At 37.1% G+C, this 20,106-nt stretch overlaps 2 protein-coding genes and 1 long non-coding RNA gene across 3 annotated transcripts; 2 read left to right on the forward strand and 1 right to left on the reverse strand.

Moving 5' to 3' along the window:
* Window positions 1-415: 415 nt before the first annotated feature.
* On the reverse strand, window positions 416-3,964 carry LOC133713938 (uncharacterized). Its single transcript, XR_009848336.1, has 4 exons — window positions 2,662-3,964; window positions 2,137-2,207; window positions 1,814-1,953; window positions 416-747 (listed from the first exon to the last, which is right to left on the reverse strand). It is a non-coding gene; the product is annotated as an uncharacterized LOC133713938 (long non-coding RNA).
* A 720-nt stretch (window positions 3,965-4,684) lies between these two features.
* Window positions 4,685-7,471, forward strand: LOC133713934 (rust resistance kinase Lr10-like). The gene is made up of 3 exons (XM_062139957.1): window positions 4,685-5,382; window positions 5,511-5,537; window positions 5,673-7,471. Exons 1-3 carry the CDS (start codon window positions 4,704-4,706, stop codon window positions 6,791-6,793), a joined length of 1,827 nt encoding a protein of 608 aa, XP_061995941.1. The 5' UTR covers window positions 4,685-4,703; the 3' UTR covers window positions 6,794-7,471.
* Window positions 7,472-12,109: 4,638 nt separating this feature from the next.
* LOC133713935 (rust resistance kinase Lr10-like) lies at window positions 12,110-13,279 on the forward strand (the record flags this gene model as incomplete). The annotated part of the gene is made up of 1 exon (XM_062139958.1): window positions 12,110-13,279. A coding segment is annotated over one exon (1,080 nt), but the record flags the coding sequence as incomplete, so codon positions are not given.
* Between the last annotated feature and the right edge of the window lie 6,827 nt (window positions 13,280-20,106).

Consider the following 20,106-nt stretch of genomic DNA (forward strand, 5'->3'; position numbering starts at 1 on the left):
TCAATTTGCCTCTTAAAGTTGTATGACTTGTACATTGCATTTAAATTGTTGAGGTTCATTCTAAAGCAACCATGAAGTGAAAAATTGAATTTAGAGAAACCAACCGCTCGATGGATAGATTGTAATGTTTTATGGTGGTTGTAAAAAATCCAGCTAATTTGGTTCTCGTTTCAAATTCGATCAACTAGGTCAAACTTAGTTACTCTTATAAACCTATATTTATATATCATACACTCCAAAGAGCAACCCCTATCAATTCAAAGAAAATGGAAAAACCGACCGTTGGATGAGATTATTACAGTAAATTTAGCTAATTTCACCACATTTTCGAATCCGATCGAATTGGTCAACCGTCGTCATGATAGGTGATTATATGATTAATATTGAACAATTTTAAAAATAACATTAATAACAATTGGTTTCTAATTCGCATCAAGTAATCACAATAAAATCTTTCAATCAATTTGACTATAATGGCTTTAAATTGAGGAATCCAATCCAATCAACTGAATTGATAATACACAAAGTATTGTCCTGATTTTGAAGAGCTCTGATCACTCTCGGTTTGTATCTTTTGATGGTAGAATCAAATGCTTCCTCCAGTCTGTCCCTATTTCCAAATTCCATTTGTCTGCAAACAATAGATTTACGTGGCATCTGAGCTGACGGCTAGGTAGTATATCTTCATTTCTGATGACAAGGTCCGACATCAAGATCCAACCAAGAGAAGCTGCTGTTTTTTCTACACTATTTAGAATGACAAGATGGACGATTAGAATCTCACGGCCCTAAAAAACAGAACATTCCTATTGAATACTTCACTCCACTATGAATATCTTAAGTTTATTTATCACATGCACACCAATATATCAGCCAAAGGAACTGATAATGCCAACTTTAGTGCAATATCAAGTGCATCAGAAAGTGCTCTATCTCCATATAGCTCAAACACCCCAATGTTGACATAGTTTCCAGCAAGAGCCGTATTAGAAAGAAAGGGGAAAAAAAGTTAGTTGATTGAGAAATCAAGTAAGCAAAGCAGTAGATATGTTCTTTCTATATGCATTTCAGTGATTATTGCATTCAATCCTAATCGACTATTATTGTGTTCCAAACAAATCAAGTAGGCAAAGCAGCAGATATGCTCTTTCTTTTAAATTCAAGACTATCATGTTTATGACCACAAATCATAAACATCACTACAAGTGGTCCTCAACTTACTAAAATGAAAAAGCAAGAAAGAGTACAAATCCATGTAAACATGAGTACCAAACTACAGAATCCAATAAACATGACGGGGCAAGATGGGATAGCTAATCACATTACAACCAATTTGATTTGTCCAATCAACCAAAGCAACACAAGCCAGCAAACAGCAACCAAAATAGGCCACATTTTACAATTTGGGCTTTTCTGCAAATAAATTACGGAAAAAAAGAAAACAGCCTGAATAACCAAAAATCAGCAAACCACCAAACTACAATTTAAATTTGTCAGGACTATAATCACCATTACGAGAATGATGGTAAGAAAAATCCTAAAAATTAATTTCGTGGGCATTAACCTTACATGATTAAACAGAGGCACATCAAAATTCAAACCATAGCTAATCACATGAAAACCAACAGGATTGTCCAATCAAACAAAGCATCAGAACCCAGCAAACAACCAGACAAATAGGTCACATTATACAACTTGGGTTTTTGCAGAACCAAATTCTCAGCTCAAGGCATGCATCTTTACAATTAAAACCATATAAAGACTAAAATTTTGACAGATTTTGTGGTACTTTAGAGGAATATCATCAACATACCCTTAAGACCTTTGGACAGTAACTTCTTCTACATGTTCTCCACTGCAACAGCAGATAGATCAAAGCATGTTATTTCAATAGCTAATGTCTTCATATAATTCCTCACTCAAATGTGAATTTCCACAACCCAGCTCCAAGATCTGCATTATAATAGCCATCTTATCACCACTGCCTTATCCAACCATTCGACAAGTTTAACAGAATGCACATCAGTAAACGCAATTCAAAACAACAAAACATTAACAATAGCAGATACAGCAGAAAAATTTCCATACAAGATTTGCATAATAGAAACTCAATACGATGGTGGTAATGTGCAGAACCTTGGTAGGCATCCTCACTGGTCCCTTGCTCAGGCTCTTGTCCTTGGCACCGCGAACCAAATCAGCACAAACTATCAAACAGAACAGATATCAGAACAACAGGCTAAAAACTAGTACTCAAACAAACAAAACTTCATAATCAACACAACTAATGCGCAGAATCATCCAAAAAATGCTTCAATAATTTGCAGAAACCTCAGTTCGACCATGTCCAATATAAGAAAAATTAGTAATTGATCAAGTATCATGCTTATCAAGTTCATTAAAACCATAACATTGATTGACACGAACGCAATTCGAATATAACAAACACAAGTTACTGAATCCCTACACAAGTCTTACTTCAATATATACATTACAACACCCGAATAGAGTATTCAATATAACTATGAAATGGGTCTTTTACCAACATTATAGTCCATTTTCAATACAAATTTACAAGAAAAAACGATGGTATAAGCAATATATAACAAATGATAATGAATTAAGCAGAAATTGAATAGAGGAACATGGGAAAGTAAGGACCTTTCTCGATGTTCTTGACGTTCTTGGAAGAGAGAGTGATCCTGATCTTCTGGATCTGCTCCTGTGTCTCCTCGAGACCAGGCTTGGTGGGTTTCGTCGCTGCGTAAGCCATGGTTTTCAAGCTTCTCTGCTTTTACTCTAGGTGACGGCGGAGAATTGAGGGAGCTCTGGAGCAGCGGCTTCAACCTCTAAAGCGATAAACTAGTAATTAAAAAAAAAAAGAAGGGAAACTCAGGCCGATCTGAAACCTCTTCTCCATCACTTGATGTATCAATCCGCCAGACCAGATCCTATTACCCTCCGCTTCAATACCAGACCCAATTACCGATTCAACTCTATAAAACCAATTATTCTAGAATCATGAGAAAGCTGAGCCTCGAGGAGACCAAAACGAGGACGCAGAGAGGAAAACAGAGGCCATGAGTCCGACCTCCCGCGCGCCAAAGAAGACGGGTCTGGTGGCGGCTTTGGCCGCCGTTATATCGGCGGAGGCTATACGACTTCTTTGGCGTGACCTCCATGCCCGACTTTTCCAGTTTGCTCCTCCCAGATTTCGATTTCACCCTAGTTTAATTAAAAAAATTGAATATTTACCCATCTCTGTTTCTACCATGATAACCAGCATTTTTTTTGGGTTTCAATTCTTAACGGCGTTAGTGTGGAGGTTAGTGTCACATGAACGGCTGGATTAAACGAATGGCTGAGATTGCATATTAACTGTCGGGTCACTTGCACCGTCGGTGCGTAGAATAATTCTCGTTAGGAAAGCATTCATTTTGATATTAATTTCTACTACGCCTCTACTCCACTTGAGAATGAGGGAACGCACATGCGACTTTCCATGAGACTTTCCTTGAGCCTTGGCATGCAGGCTCATCAATAGAATATCCAAGGTCAAAGCCATACGCCGCCAATGAATATAGTACTTCATTTATGTCTATGTACTTGTACTTGTACTTGTAGTAGTCCCCAGCGTCAGATAAAGTTGCCAAAGTTTCGGTTGCGAAAGTCATCCACTCTAAGCTGCAACCCTCCTCCAGCTCTTCTGACGTTATGTCACCAACCATATAACCATACGTTTTGGGTTGGGACAAAGAAGAAGAAGTACCAGTACTGCTAGTACTAGTATCGTTGCATGCAGCAATGTCCAGATACAGAGAATTATTCACTGGCTTTGAACATTTGAGGAAGGACACAATGACTGTCACAGAAAGGGAATACGGAGCAACAGAGGAAGAAAACTCATATGCTTCATATGCAGAATAAATAGGAACAGAGGAACAGTTGTACTTCTGAAAGCCAGGATCCACGACTCGGATTGTTTGGTTATCATAGTTGATTGCCTGTACATGGTATTTTAGAGAGGGTAGGTCTAGTACTGTAATGTTGTTCTCACATAACAGAGTAAACCCGGACTCACCGCAAGTCTCTGGGTCGTGGTTCAGTCGAAAAGGGTAGCTAATGTTAGGGATATTTCCGCAGGAAGATGGGGTACAGTACTTATGACTATATGTCTTAAAGCTACAAGCAAGAAAGACTACCATGAACACCCATGCGGATTGAGCGAAGGACCTTCCACTTATCGACATAGAGGGAGGGAGGGATTGGTTCTTTTAAACTTGAGAGAGGCCAGTTATATATTACATATGAGTTGTGATGTTTAGGTGATCTTGTGCATAGGTAAGCCATATGTCAGACCGTCAGTCAGTCAATATTGGAAGGCCATAGCTGGACTAATAATACCGTTGAGCGTGTTTTGGTGGACTTGGACTTTGTGGTTCATCTGGATTTTTCTTCGTGGATATTATCGTCCTTTCCTCATTTTTCTTTTTCTTCTGGAACATGGTTAATATGGATTATGGAATTATCATGTTTGCCATTGATTCTGCATCTGATCTTGGATATGATTTAGTATAAAACAGTTCATCTGGTACATGCAAAACTACGTTAATCCTCATCTTCCTGAGGATGATCTTTTTGAGAGAAATGCAGAATCAATTGCCGAGCTCAGTTGCCGAAAATTTCATCTTCTTTTGAGAGAAATGCAGCAGCTAATCCTCATCTCATCTTTTTGCATATTAATTTCAATGGCTTTCTTGAAAGTGTGCCATAATGCATGCACAGAATCAATGTGTGGTGACCATGATGATCATCGCCTTGCTATCCATGTCCCGGTCAAGCGCCTTTCTCCTTGTCACAGACTTCAGCATCTTGGATGCGGTCAGCAGAGCGACAAGACGGTTAGTGAGCAGAAACAAATGCTAGTAAAATTGTTTGTGAAACACATAGATTATAAGCACCAGAAAATTCAAGTTCATGTCCCAGATGATTGCTTTCTCCTAATGCAATTAGAATACCAAAACGTGAAGCCAATCTCTCCTTTCACCGTCTCAGATTTTGGTAAGGGTAATCATGAGGAATTTGAAAATGTCAGCTTATTCAACTGTCCCACCCCAAGCACAGATATTTATCCACCAAGACAAGTTCCCTGCATCAATAGCCTGGGCTACAAATATATATATGCTGTTTCTTCCTCGTTCCAACCGCTACAAAGATGTACAAAGATGTATGATTTACTAGTTCCATATGGAACACTGTTTCCCGATTACTATATTTGGTCTACACCAAACTGTACAGAATGTGAAGCTAAGGGTAGGAAGTGTCATTTGAAGATCAACGGCACCAAAAGTGAAATTGAATGTGTTCATCTTAGCAAACCAAGTAAGCATCGATGGCATAAATCTTTTGTCACATAAATTTCCTGCTCAAATTTGAACTGTTGTCAGCTTTTTTGTATTTATTTTTCTACACGAATAGAAATCTGATTTGTTATTAATTATCTTTTACAGGTGCAACAAGAAAATTAGTGGCTACATGTGAGTTGTTTTATATATATATATATATATATATATATATATATATATATATATATATATATATATTATTTTTCTGTCTCATGTCCTGAAGAAATTGAGACTATGCATGTACCTAAACTAAATCTTTGCATGCAGGTGCAGCTCTGACTACAATCGTTCTATTAATATCGGTGGCTGTAATCTACAGCGTCTATAGCTCTGATAAAAAGGAAAAAGAGAATCAATTGAAAATTGAAAAATTCCTAGAGGATTACAAAGCGCTCAAGCCAAGCAGATATTCCTACGCAGATATCAAAAGAATTACAAATCAATTTGAGGATAAGTTGGGCGAAGGAGCGTATGGAACTGTTTTCAAAGGGAAGCTTTCATCTGAAGTTTTTGTTGCTGTTAAAGTCCTCAACAATTCCAAAAACGAAGATGGGGAAGAATTCATCAATGAGGTGGGAACAATGGGTCATATCCACCATGTCAACGTGGTTCGTATGGTCGGCTTCTGTGCTGAAGGATTTAGACGAGCTCTTATTTATGAGTTTTTCCCCAATGGTTCACTACAGGATTTCATTTCATCAGCAGACAATAAGAACTCTTTCCTTGGTTGGGAAAAGTTGCAAGATATTTCTCTAGGCGTTGCCAAAGGAATTGAATATCTTCACCAAGGATGCGATCGGCGAATCCTTCATTTTGATATTAAACCGCACAACGTACTGCTAGATCAAAACTTCACTCCAAAAGTTTCTGATTTTGGGATGTCCAAGTTGTGTGCCAAGGATCAAAGTATAGTGTCAATAACTACGGCTAGGGGGACTATGGGATATATTGCACCTGAAGTGTTCTCCCGGAATTTTGGAAATGTGTCATATAAGTCAGATGTATATAGTTTTGGAATGTTGTTGCTCGAGATTGTAGGAGGGAGGAAGAATATTGGTAAAACCATGGGCAACGCTGGTGAAGTGTACTACCCAGAATGGATATATAATCTTTTAGAGGAAGGGGAGGACCTTCGAGTCCATTTTGGGGAAGAAGGATTAGATTCTCGAATTCCCAAAGAACTGGCAATTGTAGGCCTTTGGTGTATCCAATGGCACCCAATGGATCGTCCATCCATGAAATCAGTGGTTCAGATGTTGGGAGGAAGAGAAAACTTACCCATGCCGCCGAATCCTTTTGCTGCTACTGGTGCTACTAGAACAAATGCAATAAGCCGCCCGGCTGCAAGACGCTTGAACCTTGAGCTAGAAGCAATTGTTGAAGAGTAAACATATGTAGAATTAATTATTGTTTGTATGTGTCGAAACTTTGAAAATGTATGGATTAATTAGCTATACCCAAAATTAAGCAACTATTACATTGTTTCAGATCGATCACATAATTTAGTTCCTATAATTGATTCTTTCTGCATATAATACCAAGTATTGTACAATCTTTTAACAACAAATCGATCAATTAGAATTAGATTGATGTCGTTAACTATTTTAGTGATCAAATGATCTTGTCATTGAAAACCATTATCTACGTCCAAGGGACTCCCGAACTTTGAATTTTCTTCCATGCCATAATATCATACGGTGCATCTTGATTAATGATAATTTAATTAATACATAATGCAGAGAAAAAAGAAACCAACCACAAAGTGTTATATTTCTAGTGGTGATGATGAAGTACTCATCAAAATTTCTTTTCAAAGAAAGTACTCATCAAAATGGAATTTTGCTATAAGTTGACTGATTCATGCAACAATTTTCTGTCAACAAAGCAATGCAATGCAACTCGACTGTACTAGTCTTGATTACCTCATTGCTAGTACCATTACCATCCAAGTTTGCACCTTCTACAAGTTAAATTAAAGATCGATCAGTTTCAATCGATCCAAAGTTGGGAAATGGGTTTATAAAAAGTAAAATGATTGGTTTCCAAGTCATATATAATTCAGATAAAACTCGGCTGTGTATATAAAATTAAGCATAAAATGATTGGATTTATGTGGCAGTAGCCAGGGAGAACCTTTAATGAAATTAAAGGCATGCATGGAGTTTTCTATACTCCAACGTAAATAGTATTGGTCCAATTCCACAACCCCAACCTAGCTCACGTCCCTGTAACTAAAGACTTAATTGACATCTCCATCAATCAATGAGCACCATACCCTCAAGTCTAGTCTCTGCATTTTGTATAGACTTGACTATTAATTGATCATTCAACTTGCACATTGAAGGAAAATACAAAATTCAATTTGTTATATAGCTGAAAATGATTGATCGATCGAGCTAGCTAGTTTGCTACGACTTAAGGTCGACATGGAAGAAATTCACAGTCTCTGTTTCCTTCGACATAGGTAACTCGCTCCGCCATCCTTTTCGATATCAAGTGTGCCAATCTTACAACAGTCCCCGGTTGAAAAGGTTAAACACATAACCTCACCTAGTTGTTCTCGTCATGGACTCTACGTTTTTTTTTTTTTTTTTGTCATAACTTCTTTTTCCTTTGTTAGATATTAGCGGAAGCGTAAATATTGAAAATCCTATTTTGGGTAGAGAGATATGGTGCATGAATGACACATAATATGGGAGATGTACCACCCAAAGGCATGTACAGAGCTTCCAGAGAGATATGGACGAGACTCGATCTCAAACTACGTACCTAGTACTAAAGTAGTTTGGATAATACTTCCACAACTACTCTTTTACAGGCCTTACTCAACTAGACTAGCCTACTTATATAGGCATACATTAGAAAATTCCATAAGTATGACATTACAATTAATGGACATAAGTATTAGACCGTTACACTAACGTTAAGCCTTCCTAACTCTCATAACCTATGAAGCCACTGAAGGAATGGATGGATTTCAAAACTTTTTAATTAGTGCGGAATTAGTTTAACAATTAAACTACTAACTAAACATAAAATCCATTCCTTTAACCCATGATCTTGGCTTATTGTGATATGTATATAAACATAGCATGCATAGTAAGGAAGAACAAAGAGGGAGTTTATGTTCTACTCACCCTTGGAGCGTGATTTTAATCCGATCCAAGTGAACCACCAAAGTTCCTCTCCTTGATCTCTCCTTGTGTGTGTTTCCTCCACCTTGAAGCACCTTGGATTAAGAACTCCTTCTTGTACTCCTTCTTGTGCTTGTAATCTTCTCTTTGATGTAACAAGTAAAGCCACAAAAGGATATGGCCTCTAAGGATCTTCACCAAGTGAATCAAGAGATGAAGAAAGATGAAAGAAAAGAAGAAATTATGCAAGTGTTCTTCTTTCCTTTAATTTTGTAATGGACCAAGAAAGAACTCTTTCTCTCTCTCTATCTCTCATCTGAAAATAATAGTGTGGAGACACACTTATTCACTTTGTACATGCTTTCACTTTTATATAATAGGAAATAACTCCAATTACTAAAAGAAAATATTGACTTTCATAAAGCCAATATTTTGGCTGGTCCATACTTGTTATTGGGCACTAAAAATGTGTCTTGGGCTTTCATTTAAATCTCATTTAGTGAAGCCCAAGTCCACACGAAAAGCCCGACAATCGTTTAGGCCCAATAGGTTCGGTTTTACCCGAAAAACCTAATTATGTCCAAATAATAAATCTAATTAATTATTTGGTCATAACCAACTCTTGTTTAATCTTCTTCATATACAATCTCAATGATCCACTTATATGGTGTGCGATCTCTTAGGTTCTAATTAACAAGGCAGTGAAGTTTATAGAAACCATTCTATTTTGTTTACGAATCAAAAACTCCATTTTTGATTCTCCCTTGTTATTAGGATTATAAATGTTTATTAATCCTCGGGGACTTCACAAGTCATGAGTGACGTCTTGCAACATATCATGACTACCCTAGTTAATGTAGAATGACAAAGAACCTATTCAATTGGAATTACAATACAATACGGTCCTTCTCTAACACTATGTTCTAAATCACATCATCGGGGTATGGAATTGATATGTCAATCCCCTAATGTGATTTTCATTCTTATGTGATTCTTAGAATGTGATTAAAAACTCCTTTTTAATCTCATTCAATGCTTTGGCCAAAGACTCATTGAATCACATCTTTGAACATACACCTTATTTACTTAAGGATAGAGATTCCTTATTGTACACTCACATGTCTCCATGACCGAATTGATTATACCAATGAATGCATCTATTATATCCATTAAGGGACACAATATTATTGCATCATCAAGAGATAATCCATTCACTCATAAGACAACTATGGTGTCTCAGGTCAAAGGACTAATTTGTATTATTGCAATTTAGAGTTCAAGTTTGACATGTAAGTAAGACTCCATACAAGAACTCTAATGATCGCGTTCAGTGTACTCTTTAAATTAAGAGCACCCACATACTTATATTAGTGTCTCTACACAAATGACAAGAGACATATCATCCTCCATATTGAGCATACATAGTATGTGCTAGTCTTTCCGGATTATCAATGTCCAAGTGATAATCCTATGACTAGGAACTTTTTAGGATAAGAGTGTGAAAGAGTAAAGGTCTCACACATCTAACTCTTTAGATTACTTTATCTTTAACTCATATTCCTTGGACCTTGTTCAATCAAATATCAAATATAAGCAATGAACAATAAACTTGCCCTTTTGATTAATAATAATTACATCAAAATGATTGTTTTAGGACACAATTCCTTCAGCCACTAACTCTTACCATGATTCTCAGCATAGTTCTCACCATAACTCTCAATATAATTCTAAATTAATTTTATTTCCAACATCGTTTTGGTCTTTTACTGGCTAAATACACCAATTTGGGAATCACCAATTTGGCAAACTAATCCCCAACAGTTCAATTTCCTTATTACATCTGGGAGCATAATTTCCAATTGATTAGTCTACAGTATAACAAGTTCTACACATAATTGTAGAAAACTTAATTTCCCTTACTTGTCGAGTTTTATCAAAACAAAAGAATTCAAGGTTAGCCCAACTTTTTCTTCTATTTTTTTTCTTGGTTACGTTCTTTGAAGTTTCTTGAGGGTCGAGAGTGAGGGATGATTGATGTGATAATCAATTTGAGAAGAAATAGCCTGGAAATGTTTATATTCTAGCCTTCAGGGATGTGGGATGAGAGAGACATGTTTTGAAGTCTTTGACGGGGATGCGTGATGGAAACTTGAAGTGCTATGTGGGTTTTGGTTCCTCCGGAGACAAAATATTAAGTGTGCTCATTGATATTTTCCGGTTAGTCTTGTTTGTATCTTCTCGCAATAGTCTTTTAAGTTGAATCAATGTTCCATGCAACAGGCAAGACACATCCTGGTCAAATTAAGCCACCTAATTCACACTACTTTGCATGCAGTTCATCTTGTAAGTAGAGAATACAAAAGGCAAAAGAAGATAAATAGATCTTGACAACAAATAAAAATCCATGGTTTGGTGGTGATTATACTCCTGGCTACTGGATATTAACGGCATACATGTAAACCAAGTGTCAGCCGTATGTTGGGGCCACTGGCCTGGGGCACTGGCCCAGCCTTTTCGGGCCTAAGTCAAAATGTTTACTTGTTTCTTATGTCGCTCGGATCTTGGATGAATATTTGGTCAATGGAATAGATAATTAACCCCACGCATATAGCCGTATAGGTTAACTGAACTCGACTTACAATGGAGAGAATTATTATATCACTAGACCTAGTTATCAAAGATATAGCAGAGATGAATAATGAGAGACTAATTATACATAATGACCCGATCTTGAAGGGAAAATCATAAATAGTCCTTACTTAAACATAAAAATTCAGCTACCGTTCTTAAACTATGCTGTCAAGGCCAATTTGATATCTTAATTCTCAAAAGTATCAATGTAATATCCAAAGACGTATTTTGACATCAATGTGAGCAGAAGACGACAACAAAAAAACACTAGCTAAATTTTTCTCTTACCTAAATAACGCCACTTGGTCATAAGAGCAGGAGACGATGACCAAAAAAAAAAAACAAATTCTGAAACAAGAAAATAAAAGGTTAAAATTAAAAGACACATGAGTACGAGAAAATATGCTTTTGTAAAAGGAAAAAAAATAAAAATAAAAGTAAATACATAAAAAACCACAACCAATTAATATAAATAATTTATGTTATCACTACAGTGAAAAAATTATATTTTTCTCTCTCTGAGTTAGCGCGTTCTGTTAAGGTTTGGTAGAGGACCTAGCCCTGTACTGTACCTGGCCATCGTCTGATAGCTGCAATGATATCAGCATGTCTGACCATCCTTCTTGCTTCATCTTTTCTGGTAGTGAATGCGATCGCTGTGATTGGGGAGATCCTTGTGGTGGAGTGTCCTCGTTCTGAAGATGTGGCTATAGCCTCAGATTTTGCTTGGGTTATGGGATTTGGTGATGTTGGATAATATGATCTGAAGTTTCAATCAGACCGGACTGATTGGTTTTGCTCTCTTGTTGGTGGCGGCAGTATTTATCGGACATGGCCTTTGAGGCAGCACCTGTTTGAGGACCTGTGATGGGATGCTCAACGTGTCCGAGAGGTTGCGGTCTTTGGAGATGGGGTTCTGTATTTTGGTTTTGACGATGGTTATGGAGCCAGACTTTCTATACATGGAATAGAAATGAAAATGAACATCAATTCAAGGTTATAAGATTTTTAGAGGATTACAAAGCTCTCAAGCCAAGCAGATATTCTTATGCAGATATTAAGAGGATTACAAATGAATTCAAGGAAAAGCTGGGTGAAGGAGCCTATGGAACTGTTTTTAAAGGAAGTCTCTCTTCTGAATTCTTTGTTGCTGTCAAAGTCCTAAATAATTCTAAGGGAAATGGGGAAGAGTTTTTCAATGAAGTGGGAGCAATGGGTCATATCCACCATGTCAACGTGGTTCGAATGGTTGGCTTTTGTGCTGATGGATACAGAAGAACTCTTGTTTATGAGTACTTCCCCAATGGTTCATTACAAGATTTCATTTCCTCAGCAGACAATAAGAATGGTTTCCTTGGTTGGGATAAGTTGAAAGATATTTCTCTAGGAATAGCCAAAGGAATTGAATATCTCCACCAAGGATGTGATCAACGAATCCTCCATTTTGATATCAAACCTCATAATGTTTTCCTAGACCACAACTTCACTCCAAAAATTTCTGATTTTGGTTTGGCCAAGTTATGTTCCAAGGATCAAAGTATTGTGTCAATGACTACGGCTAGGGGCACCATGGGCTACATTGCACCTGAAGTTTTCTCCAGAAATTTTGGAAATGTGTCTTACAAGTCTGATGTCTATAGCTTCGGAATGTTGTTGCTGGAGATCGTTGGAGGTAGGAAGAATATTGGTCCCACCATTAATGATGCTAGTGACATTTACTATCCAGAGTGGATCTATAATCTCCTAGAAGGAGGACAAGACTTGCGTATGGATATTGGCGAAGAAGGATCAGATTCTACAATTGCAAAAGAATTGGCGATTGTGGGACTTTGGTGCATACAATGGCACCCGGTGGATCGTCCATCCATGAAAGTAGTGGTTCATATGTTGGAAGGAAGAGAAAACTTAAGTATGCCGCCTAATCCTTTTGGCTCTACAGGTCCTACTAGAACAAATGCAATTCTCCCAGCTTTACGACGCTTGAACCTTGAGTTAGAAGCAATTGCTGAATTAGAGTAAAACTTGTACAACTATTTGTAACTTTGTATGCATTGAAACTTTGAAAGTCAATCATTTACGAGTTCGGCTTTAAACTAAGGAACTTTTACTTTTGTCCTGATCAGTTACTAAAGTAGTTCTTATTTCAGAGAATTTTACACCCCTTTTTGTCTTATATGGTATAAATGCGGCAGCACTTCTAAAACTTGGAGCCAATTTTACACCCCTTTTCAACTTGATACCCTACTTTGAACTTGATCGAAATGTCTGACACTTCAATTTAACTTGCAGTACGCGTTCACTTCGTCACAAGTTCATGATATTCGTATCAATATGCATGGCCTTGCTATCATCTCCTGACTGGCCGGCACCGCGGCACGGTACACCCTAGCAATTATATATCAGTTGGAGATTGTTTTGCCAAACTGCTCATCTTAGCCTCTATTAATAAAATGTGTATTAGCAGTAACAAGAACAAAACGAAAAAAAAAAAAAAAAAAAAAGAGAATCTATTACCATGGAGCCTATGACATGAACAACTAGGAGAAATTATGTGGTTAACGTTTTCAACAAGGAACTGTTGTATAAGTGGCACAGAATTTGAATGGATGATCAAGGTAACACAGACTTTGATCAAGGAAGGCAGGAGCTAATTACCTATGTCGACTAATGTAACACAGACTTTGAATTTCTTCCATGTCCTAATGTCGTAGTGATCTAGCTCGATCTATCACTTCCAGCTAGATAGCAATTTGAATTTTGCGTTTCCTTCAATATGCAAGTTGAACGATCAATTAATACTGAAGACTATGATAAATGCAGAGATGGACTAGACTTGAGAGGGAAGGCGCTCATTGATGGAGATGGTCAAGTAAGTCTTCAATTACAGAGACCGGAGTCAGGTTGGGGTTGTGGAAATGGAATAGTACTCTTTACAAATTGACGGACCTTGACTACAAGAAAAGGCATTCATGGAGTTTTCTATACGTTGGAGTATTCTGCAATAATAGATGGGACTCTCAACTCTGTGTGGCAAGGGCCAGGGAGCCAAGGATGAGAAGTTATGTGGTTAACGTTTTCAATGAGGAACTGTCATATAAGTGGTACACTTGATATTGAACAGGATGGCGGAGCGAATTATTTATGTCCAAGGAAAAGACCTGATCAATGTCATAGCTAGGAAGCTAGCTCGACCATTTCCAGTTAGATAACTTCCATCCAGTTGCATTTTGAGTTTCTTTCTATGTACAGGTTGTCTGATCAATTAATAGTGAAGTCTACAAATTGTAACAAAAAATGAAAAATGAAAAATAAAAAATAATGAAGTCTACAAATACAGACTGGGACAACGTATCTGAAGTGCTCATTGATGGAGATGTCGATTATAAGAAACAGCTGGATACTTCTCTCTTAGTCTAAGTCTTTCGTTACAGCTAGGTGGCGGTTGTGAGGTTGGACTGACTAGTACTATTTAAAAGTTGATGGAGACTTCAATATTTACAAGAGGTTTGGACAAAATATATCAAAGACTTCAGCGGTCAGAAGTAACTTGGAAATTCCACATTTCAATTTAAAGAAAATGGGCGGGGCTATAAGGATTAGACTTACATCAAATCATGTTTTTAATTTGATTTCACATTTTCATGTTGCCAATAGCAAATGTAAAACTTTAACAGTTAGTCTAACCTGGGAAAAAAAAAAAAGCAATGGAGTGAGTAGTTTAGTGATGTATAGATAAATCAAGTATCTAACGTCATTTTAAGAATTTTAGAGAGATCTACGAATCAAAAAATTTTATTTTAAAATGATAAAAAGAGGTGTGAAAAATATTTGATGTCAATTGAGTTAATTTAGAGATTCCAATGAAAAAACTCTTTCATTTTCGTACTAGTTATCTAATTTCAAAGTATGATTGCTGATTCTTCATGACAATGTTGATTTTCATTTTCATCTAACCTACCCCTGTTAGGGTTCTGGAAAAAGTCGACCTAGGGTTTTCTATAGAGAAACTAGCTAATTTGATGGTTTGGTAGCGAAGTACCTAATTTGGGAATCCTAAGATAGTAAATTGGCAAAAATAAATCTTAGAGTAGAAAATTGACACCATAGTAAAAGTAAATCAGTAATTAAGCCGTTTTTTTATTTTTTGGTCTGGGGGGTAAAGTTGCTTCCTTTTAATTGTGACTTTCAATTGAAATTTAAGGTAAATCATAATTGAATTTATGTGATAATTGACTGGGAAGTGATGTGGAAGATAATGAGGTGTAGAATAATTGCTCTGGGGTGGGAGAGCTATGCATTTCATCCAAGTCCCGCTGATTGTCGTTGCTCTAAATTGATGTTAGTTTAGAAAGGACATTGAATTGCAGAGATGTAATAACAGGAAAAAAAAAATTAATTAATTAATTAATTAAGGGCTTATTGGCAATTAGCCAGTAAGTAGGAAGGTTTTGTTGGTTGCACACCTTGTGATTTCACGTTTGGGTTTTGATAGATACGGAGAAACCGAGCTAGAGAATTGGGGCAAAGAAGAGGAGGTTCAAGATTGGATGCCATAAGGTAAATTTGTGCTCTAATCTCCTTGTTATTGTTTCCTTGTGTAATTTCGGACCACGATTGATTAATTCTAGGTCCGGATTTTCAGAATTCTATCATTTTAAGGGTTTCCAACGAGATTCAAATTTGGGCATTTTAGTGATGAAATTTGTGACTTAACTCTAGGAATATTCATGGAATTCGTATAATTTTCTTAGGATGAGAAGGTCGGAGGTTTTTGAAACATTTCTATAATTCTCTTTTCCTGAAGCAAGTTTTGAAGGTTTTGAAATTGTTGTTTTTAAACATAGTTATATTCCACACATAGAGTTATAGATGTGTGGAATTTCAAAACCCTAAACCCTTTCTCTTTCTGATGCGAGTTTTGAAGGTTTTGAAATTATTTTTTTCACTGCAGTATACTCATAATAATCTATTCCACACACACACATATGTGTTTGAGCTTTTTAGTTTAGGCACCTCTGCCTTTGGCAGTCTGAATTGTACTCTGAGTTGTATTATGAAGGATTTGCGAATCCTTTTAGCTTGACGCAGTGACGTCGTTAATATATTAGAACCTGATTCCTTTCCCCTCAAAAAAAAAAAAAAAAGAGGACCTCCGTACTTTAAGAGTTTGAGGATTTTTACTATTTTACATTAGTATATGACTTAATTCACCGTTGCTCTTTTACATTCCTTGTCAGGCCAAAATGTTTGGACCCAAAATGAACATTTTGGCCTGACAAGACATGTGTTGGAGAAATTGAGCCAATGTCAGTGGCTCAAGCTATATATTGTCGACAAGCTCGAAATATATATTTAGAGGCTAAATAAAGCCTACTATGGAAGTATGACAAGTCAACTTTAGCATATTTTCCTACTTCGGCTAGGAAAAACCGAGCTAGACAAGGAAGGAGGGGTGGCAGACTAACCAAATGAAATCGAAATGTGCTGAAACTTTCCAGATCCATTCTAGACAGCCCAAGGATCATTTCTTATGAAGAGTGTAAGAGCTTTTTTTGAGTGGAAGACCTTCAAACAATCGGTCCAATTTTCTACAGAAGCAAAACTGGAAAACTGGACCTGTAAGAGGTCCAGCAGCATTTTCGGCCCAACCACATGGAATAAAAATCTGAAAATTTTTCAGGATGATCTACACTCATAGTGGAACGTTTCATATGAAGAAGTCGAAGGCATATAATGAAGTCTTGTTGGAGAAATAATTGAATGAATAAAGGGGCAGAAACTGACCTAAAACCAGCTCAATATTCATATGTTCATGTTTCCTACCCACATGAAGAAAGCTAGATGCTTTTCTCTTTTTCCTTGGATATATTTTTCTTCTACAATCTCTTTAATAGATCATCACCACTTCCATGTTGCTGCACCTTCATGCTTTGCTTTCATTTCATCTTTTCTCTATCTTTTCCATATTTTACAAGTGAACTTAGATCTACTTTCATTATTTTTCTTCCACTCATCATTTCACTCTTCTTTTTCTTCCCTATATAAACACTTTCTCCTCTCATTCTAAGACACACATTCACATTCAACAACAACATCTCTAAGATGATCTAAGTTCTCTCTAGAGCAAACCTCTCTAAGAGCAACTCCTCTCCTTCTCTTTCTCTTACCGGTGATCACACTCCTAGTCCTAGTCTTCTCAGAAGCCGACTTTCAGTGCCACCAAACCCTCTGTCAACGTGCTTTGGTCCTAGTCTCCTCGGGAGCCGACGGTAGTGCCGCGACCACAACGGTTACAGAACCAGCCAAGCAAGGGTAACGCCCTAGCAACCCAGCCAAGCTAAAGTCACGCTTTAGCAAGTTCTCCTCACTTCCCGGTGGTTCTCGCTCTGCTCGATCTACAACATCGAGTATCGATTGTGATTTTCAAGAAACTTCAGCAAAGTCCTCACCACGAGGCACAAAGAATCCCACGACGAGGTTGGTGCTCTCCTCGTCTACAATCGCTTGATAGAAGTCAGGTCAAGGGACATCCCCGACGACCTTACCCGACGGTGCTGGCACGCCCGCGCAAGAAAAGAGACTGTTGACCAGCTGCAGCAAAATTGGAGCCAAACATATGACGTAATTCACCGTTGCTCTTTTACATTCCTATGCAAGAATTGTGTCTACAAAAAATAAATCAAATCCATAATCATTTGGTTATTGAAAATTGTGTAAATAAGTGGAGTCCGTTAGATTAAATTAAAACGAACATTGCGCTAATCAAATGGTTAAAGGTTTTCCTATTTGACTAATTCTTTCATGGGATTCATATATGTGTAGATAACTAGAGAATGAGTGGTCTTGATTATTAAAATAAATGCTAAATATATAAACATGCTCACTTTTCAAGTTTAAATTAGAGGTCATCTCTTGTTTTGGTCATTTTAAGGGATAACTCATTAGACACACTTTTTGACCATATATTCACATCTTAACTGTTCAATTTTTAGGTATATATGAGTAGATCATCTCTATAAATTTTCAGCGAAATTGATAATCAAAAAGGCATTCATAACTGCGATTTACAATTATGAACATGAACGGTTCAGATTAGACAGATTCAGTTCGTCCATTGATTTAATATAGTTCGATATCTTCATAGTCATCAATTTGGCTAAAAATTTGCAGAAATGGATCTAAAAATCGAATAGTCGAGATGCTGAAATACGAGCGAAAAGTTGGTCCCACAAGAGATCCCTTAAAATGGGATCCCTTGGTGGAAGGGCCATATACTCCTGCTGTTCTTTATATTGAAGTACTTTTCAAGGTTGACTATGTTGTCTTAAGATACCTAACCACACAGTGCTAAGTGTGGATTATGGACCCGACCATTGGGCTGAATGTGGATAAGAATGTCTAGTGCCAGGCTTAAGCTTTTAATATTCTATTGACTCTACCACAAGGTATTATGTGGTTAATGGACCTAATCACCGGGGTTAAGGGTGATCATAGTCTAACCAACCATCGAGTTGATTTCGCTCATATCTATATCTTGAGAGTTCTAGAAATCTATTCATTACAAAACATGCTTGATTCAGCTAGCTAAGATAAAGATTGCTTATTGGGCTCTTGAGCTCATCGATGTTTTATTTTCTTATTATTCTCAAACCTTGATAAGGAGAACGCAGCAGGTGACAGAGAGCAGTGGCATAGAGAGGCCAGTTGGCCAAAGTATCTATGTCATGCCTCAAATGTCAGATTATAAATAAACAATGAGTTATTAACAACAAAACAAATCTGGAATGCGAAGGCTCAAACAACTAACACAAAACACTTACAATTTTTTTTTCTTTTAATCTAAACAATCACACCACACCGATCCCATTAACCATGAAATCTCATTATTAATTTCTTATAAATTCTTGAAATTAATAAGGTGATAGTTTGTACGATTACTTGTTTTGTGGGTACAGTGAAAGTGTTTTGAACGCATATTTATTTGGAATGTTTTATTTTCGAGGATCAAGAGTTGGCTTTTTATTCGTTGAGTTTCTCAAAAACCTTTCTTCACGAATGTCGTAGAACACGTCGGTACGAGTTCGTTGACATGCAGCATGTAATTTTCTGAGATCGTATGAAAGAGCTACAATTAGTGGAAGATTTTCTATTTTTGGAAATTTTTCATTAAATATAAGAAATTCAAGAAAATGCAGAAAAAGATCAAAATTTCCAAAACCAAATTTTTTTTTTCTCCCTAGAAACCCTATCCTGCCCGCCAAATCGATCACTCGAACCGCCCTTTTCTTCTCTGTCTAGAGTCTTCTGGCAGCGCCACCACCACCATTAGCTTTACCTTTACCTCCTTCACCTACCTCGACTATCCACTCCTCCTAATTCTCATCCGTTACGACGAGAGGAGGGTAGCAAGCAATGCGGCAAGTTGCCGGATTTGTTCTCCATTTTCCCGTGACGGGCTTGAAACTTCCTGAGTTTTGAAGCTCTTCTCCTTATCTTTCCATTCATACCAGCTTTGAAGATCGAATTTACTTGTGAAGCTCGGATTCAGGATTTGAATTTTCAGCCATTGAGATCTTTCAAGGGAGATCTAGCTTGATCCAGGTGTATTTGGTTTTAGTGTCAGATATAAAAGTTGCTCCTCTTGTTGTCCTCTTCCAGTTGACCATTTAGATTAAGCTGGTTTTGAAGTTCTTAGAGTGGCGCGTCTAGCCACCTAGTTGCTCCATTAGCCTCTGTTCGTTGATATGAACATGTAGGTGTGTTTAATTTCGTCATTGCTCGAACATTTGTACAAGTTAGGATAGTTACAGTTTTGGTTCGTCCGATTTTCGATTCGTGAAGATCTAACCATTAGATCGTTGTTTTGTTTTGTCAAATTGATTCGAGAAATGTTTCGGAGACATTAGGTTATCTCGGGTGAAGTTTCATCTCGATTG

This window comes from Rosa rugosa, chromosome 6, assembly GCF_958449725.1.
Source record: "Rosa rugosa chromosome 6, drRosRugo1.1, whole genome shotgun sequence".
Taxonomy (NCBI): domain Eukaryota; kingdom Viridiplantae; phylum Streptophyta; class Magnoliopsida; order Rosales; family Rosaceae; genus Rosa; species Rosa rugosa.

Excerpts from the sequence above, each read along its gene's own strand:
- LOC133713934 (XM_062139957.1), top strand. The coding sequence starts at position 4,704 with ATGCAGCAGCTAATCCTCATCTCATCTTTTTGCATATTAATTTCAATG. Across the intron at positions 5,383-5,510 it reads TGTTCATCTTAGCAAACCAA|GTGCAACAAGAAAATTAGTG; the intron begins GTAAGCATCGAT and ends TATCTTTTACAG. Across the intron at positions 5,538-5,672 it reads AAGAAAATTAGTGGCTACAT|GTGCAGCTCTGACTACAATC; the intron begins GTGAGTTGTTTT and ends CTTTGCATGCAG.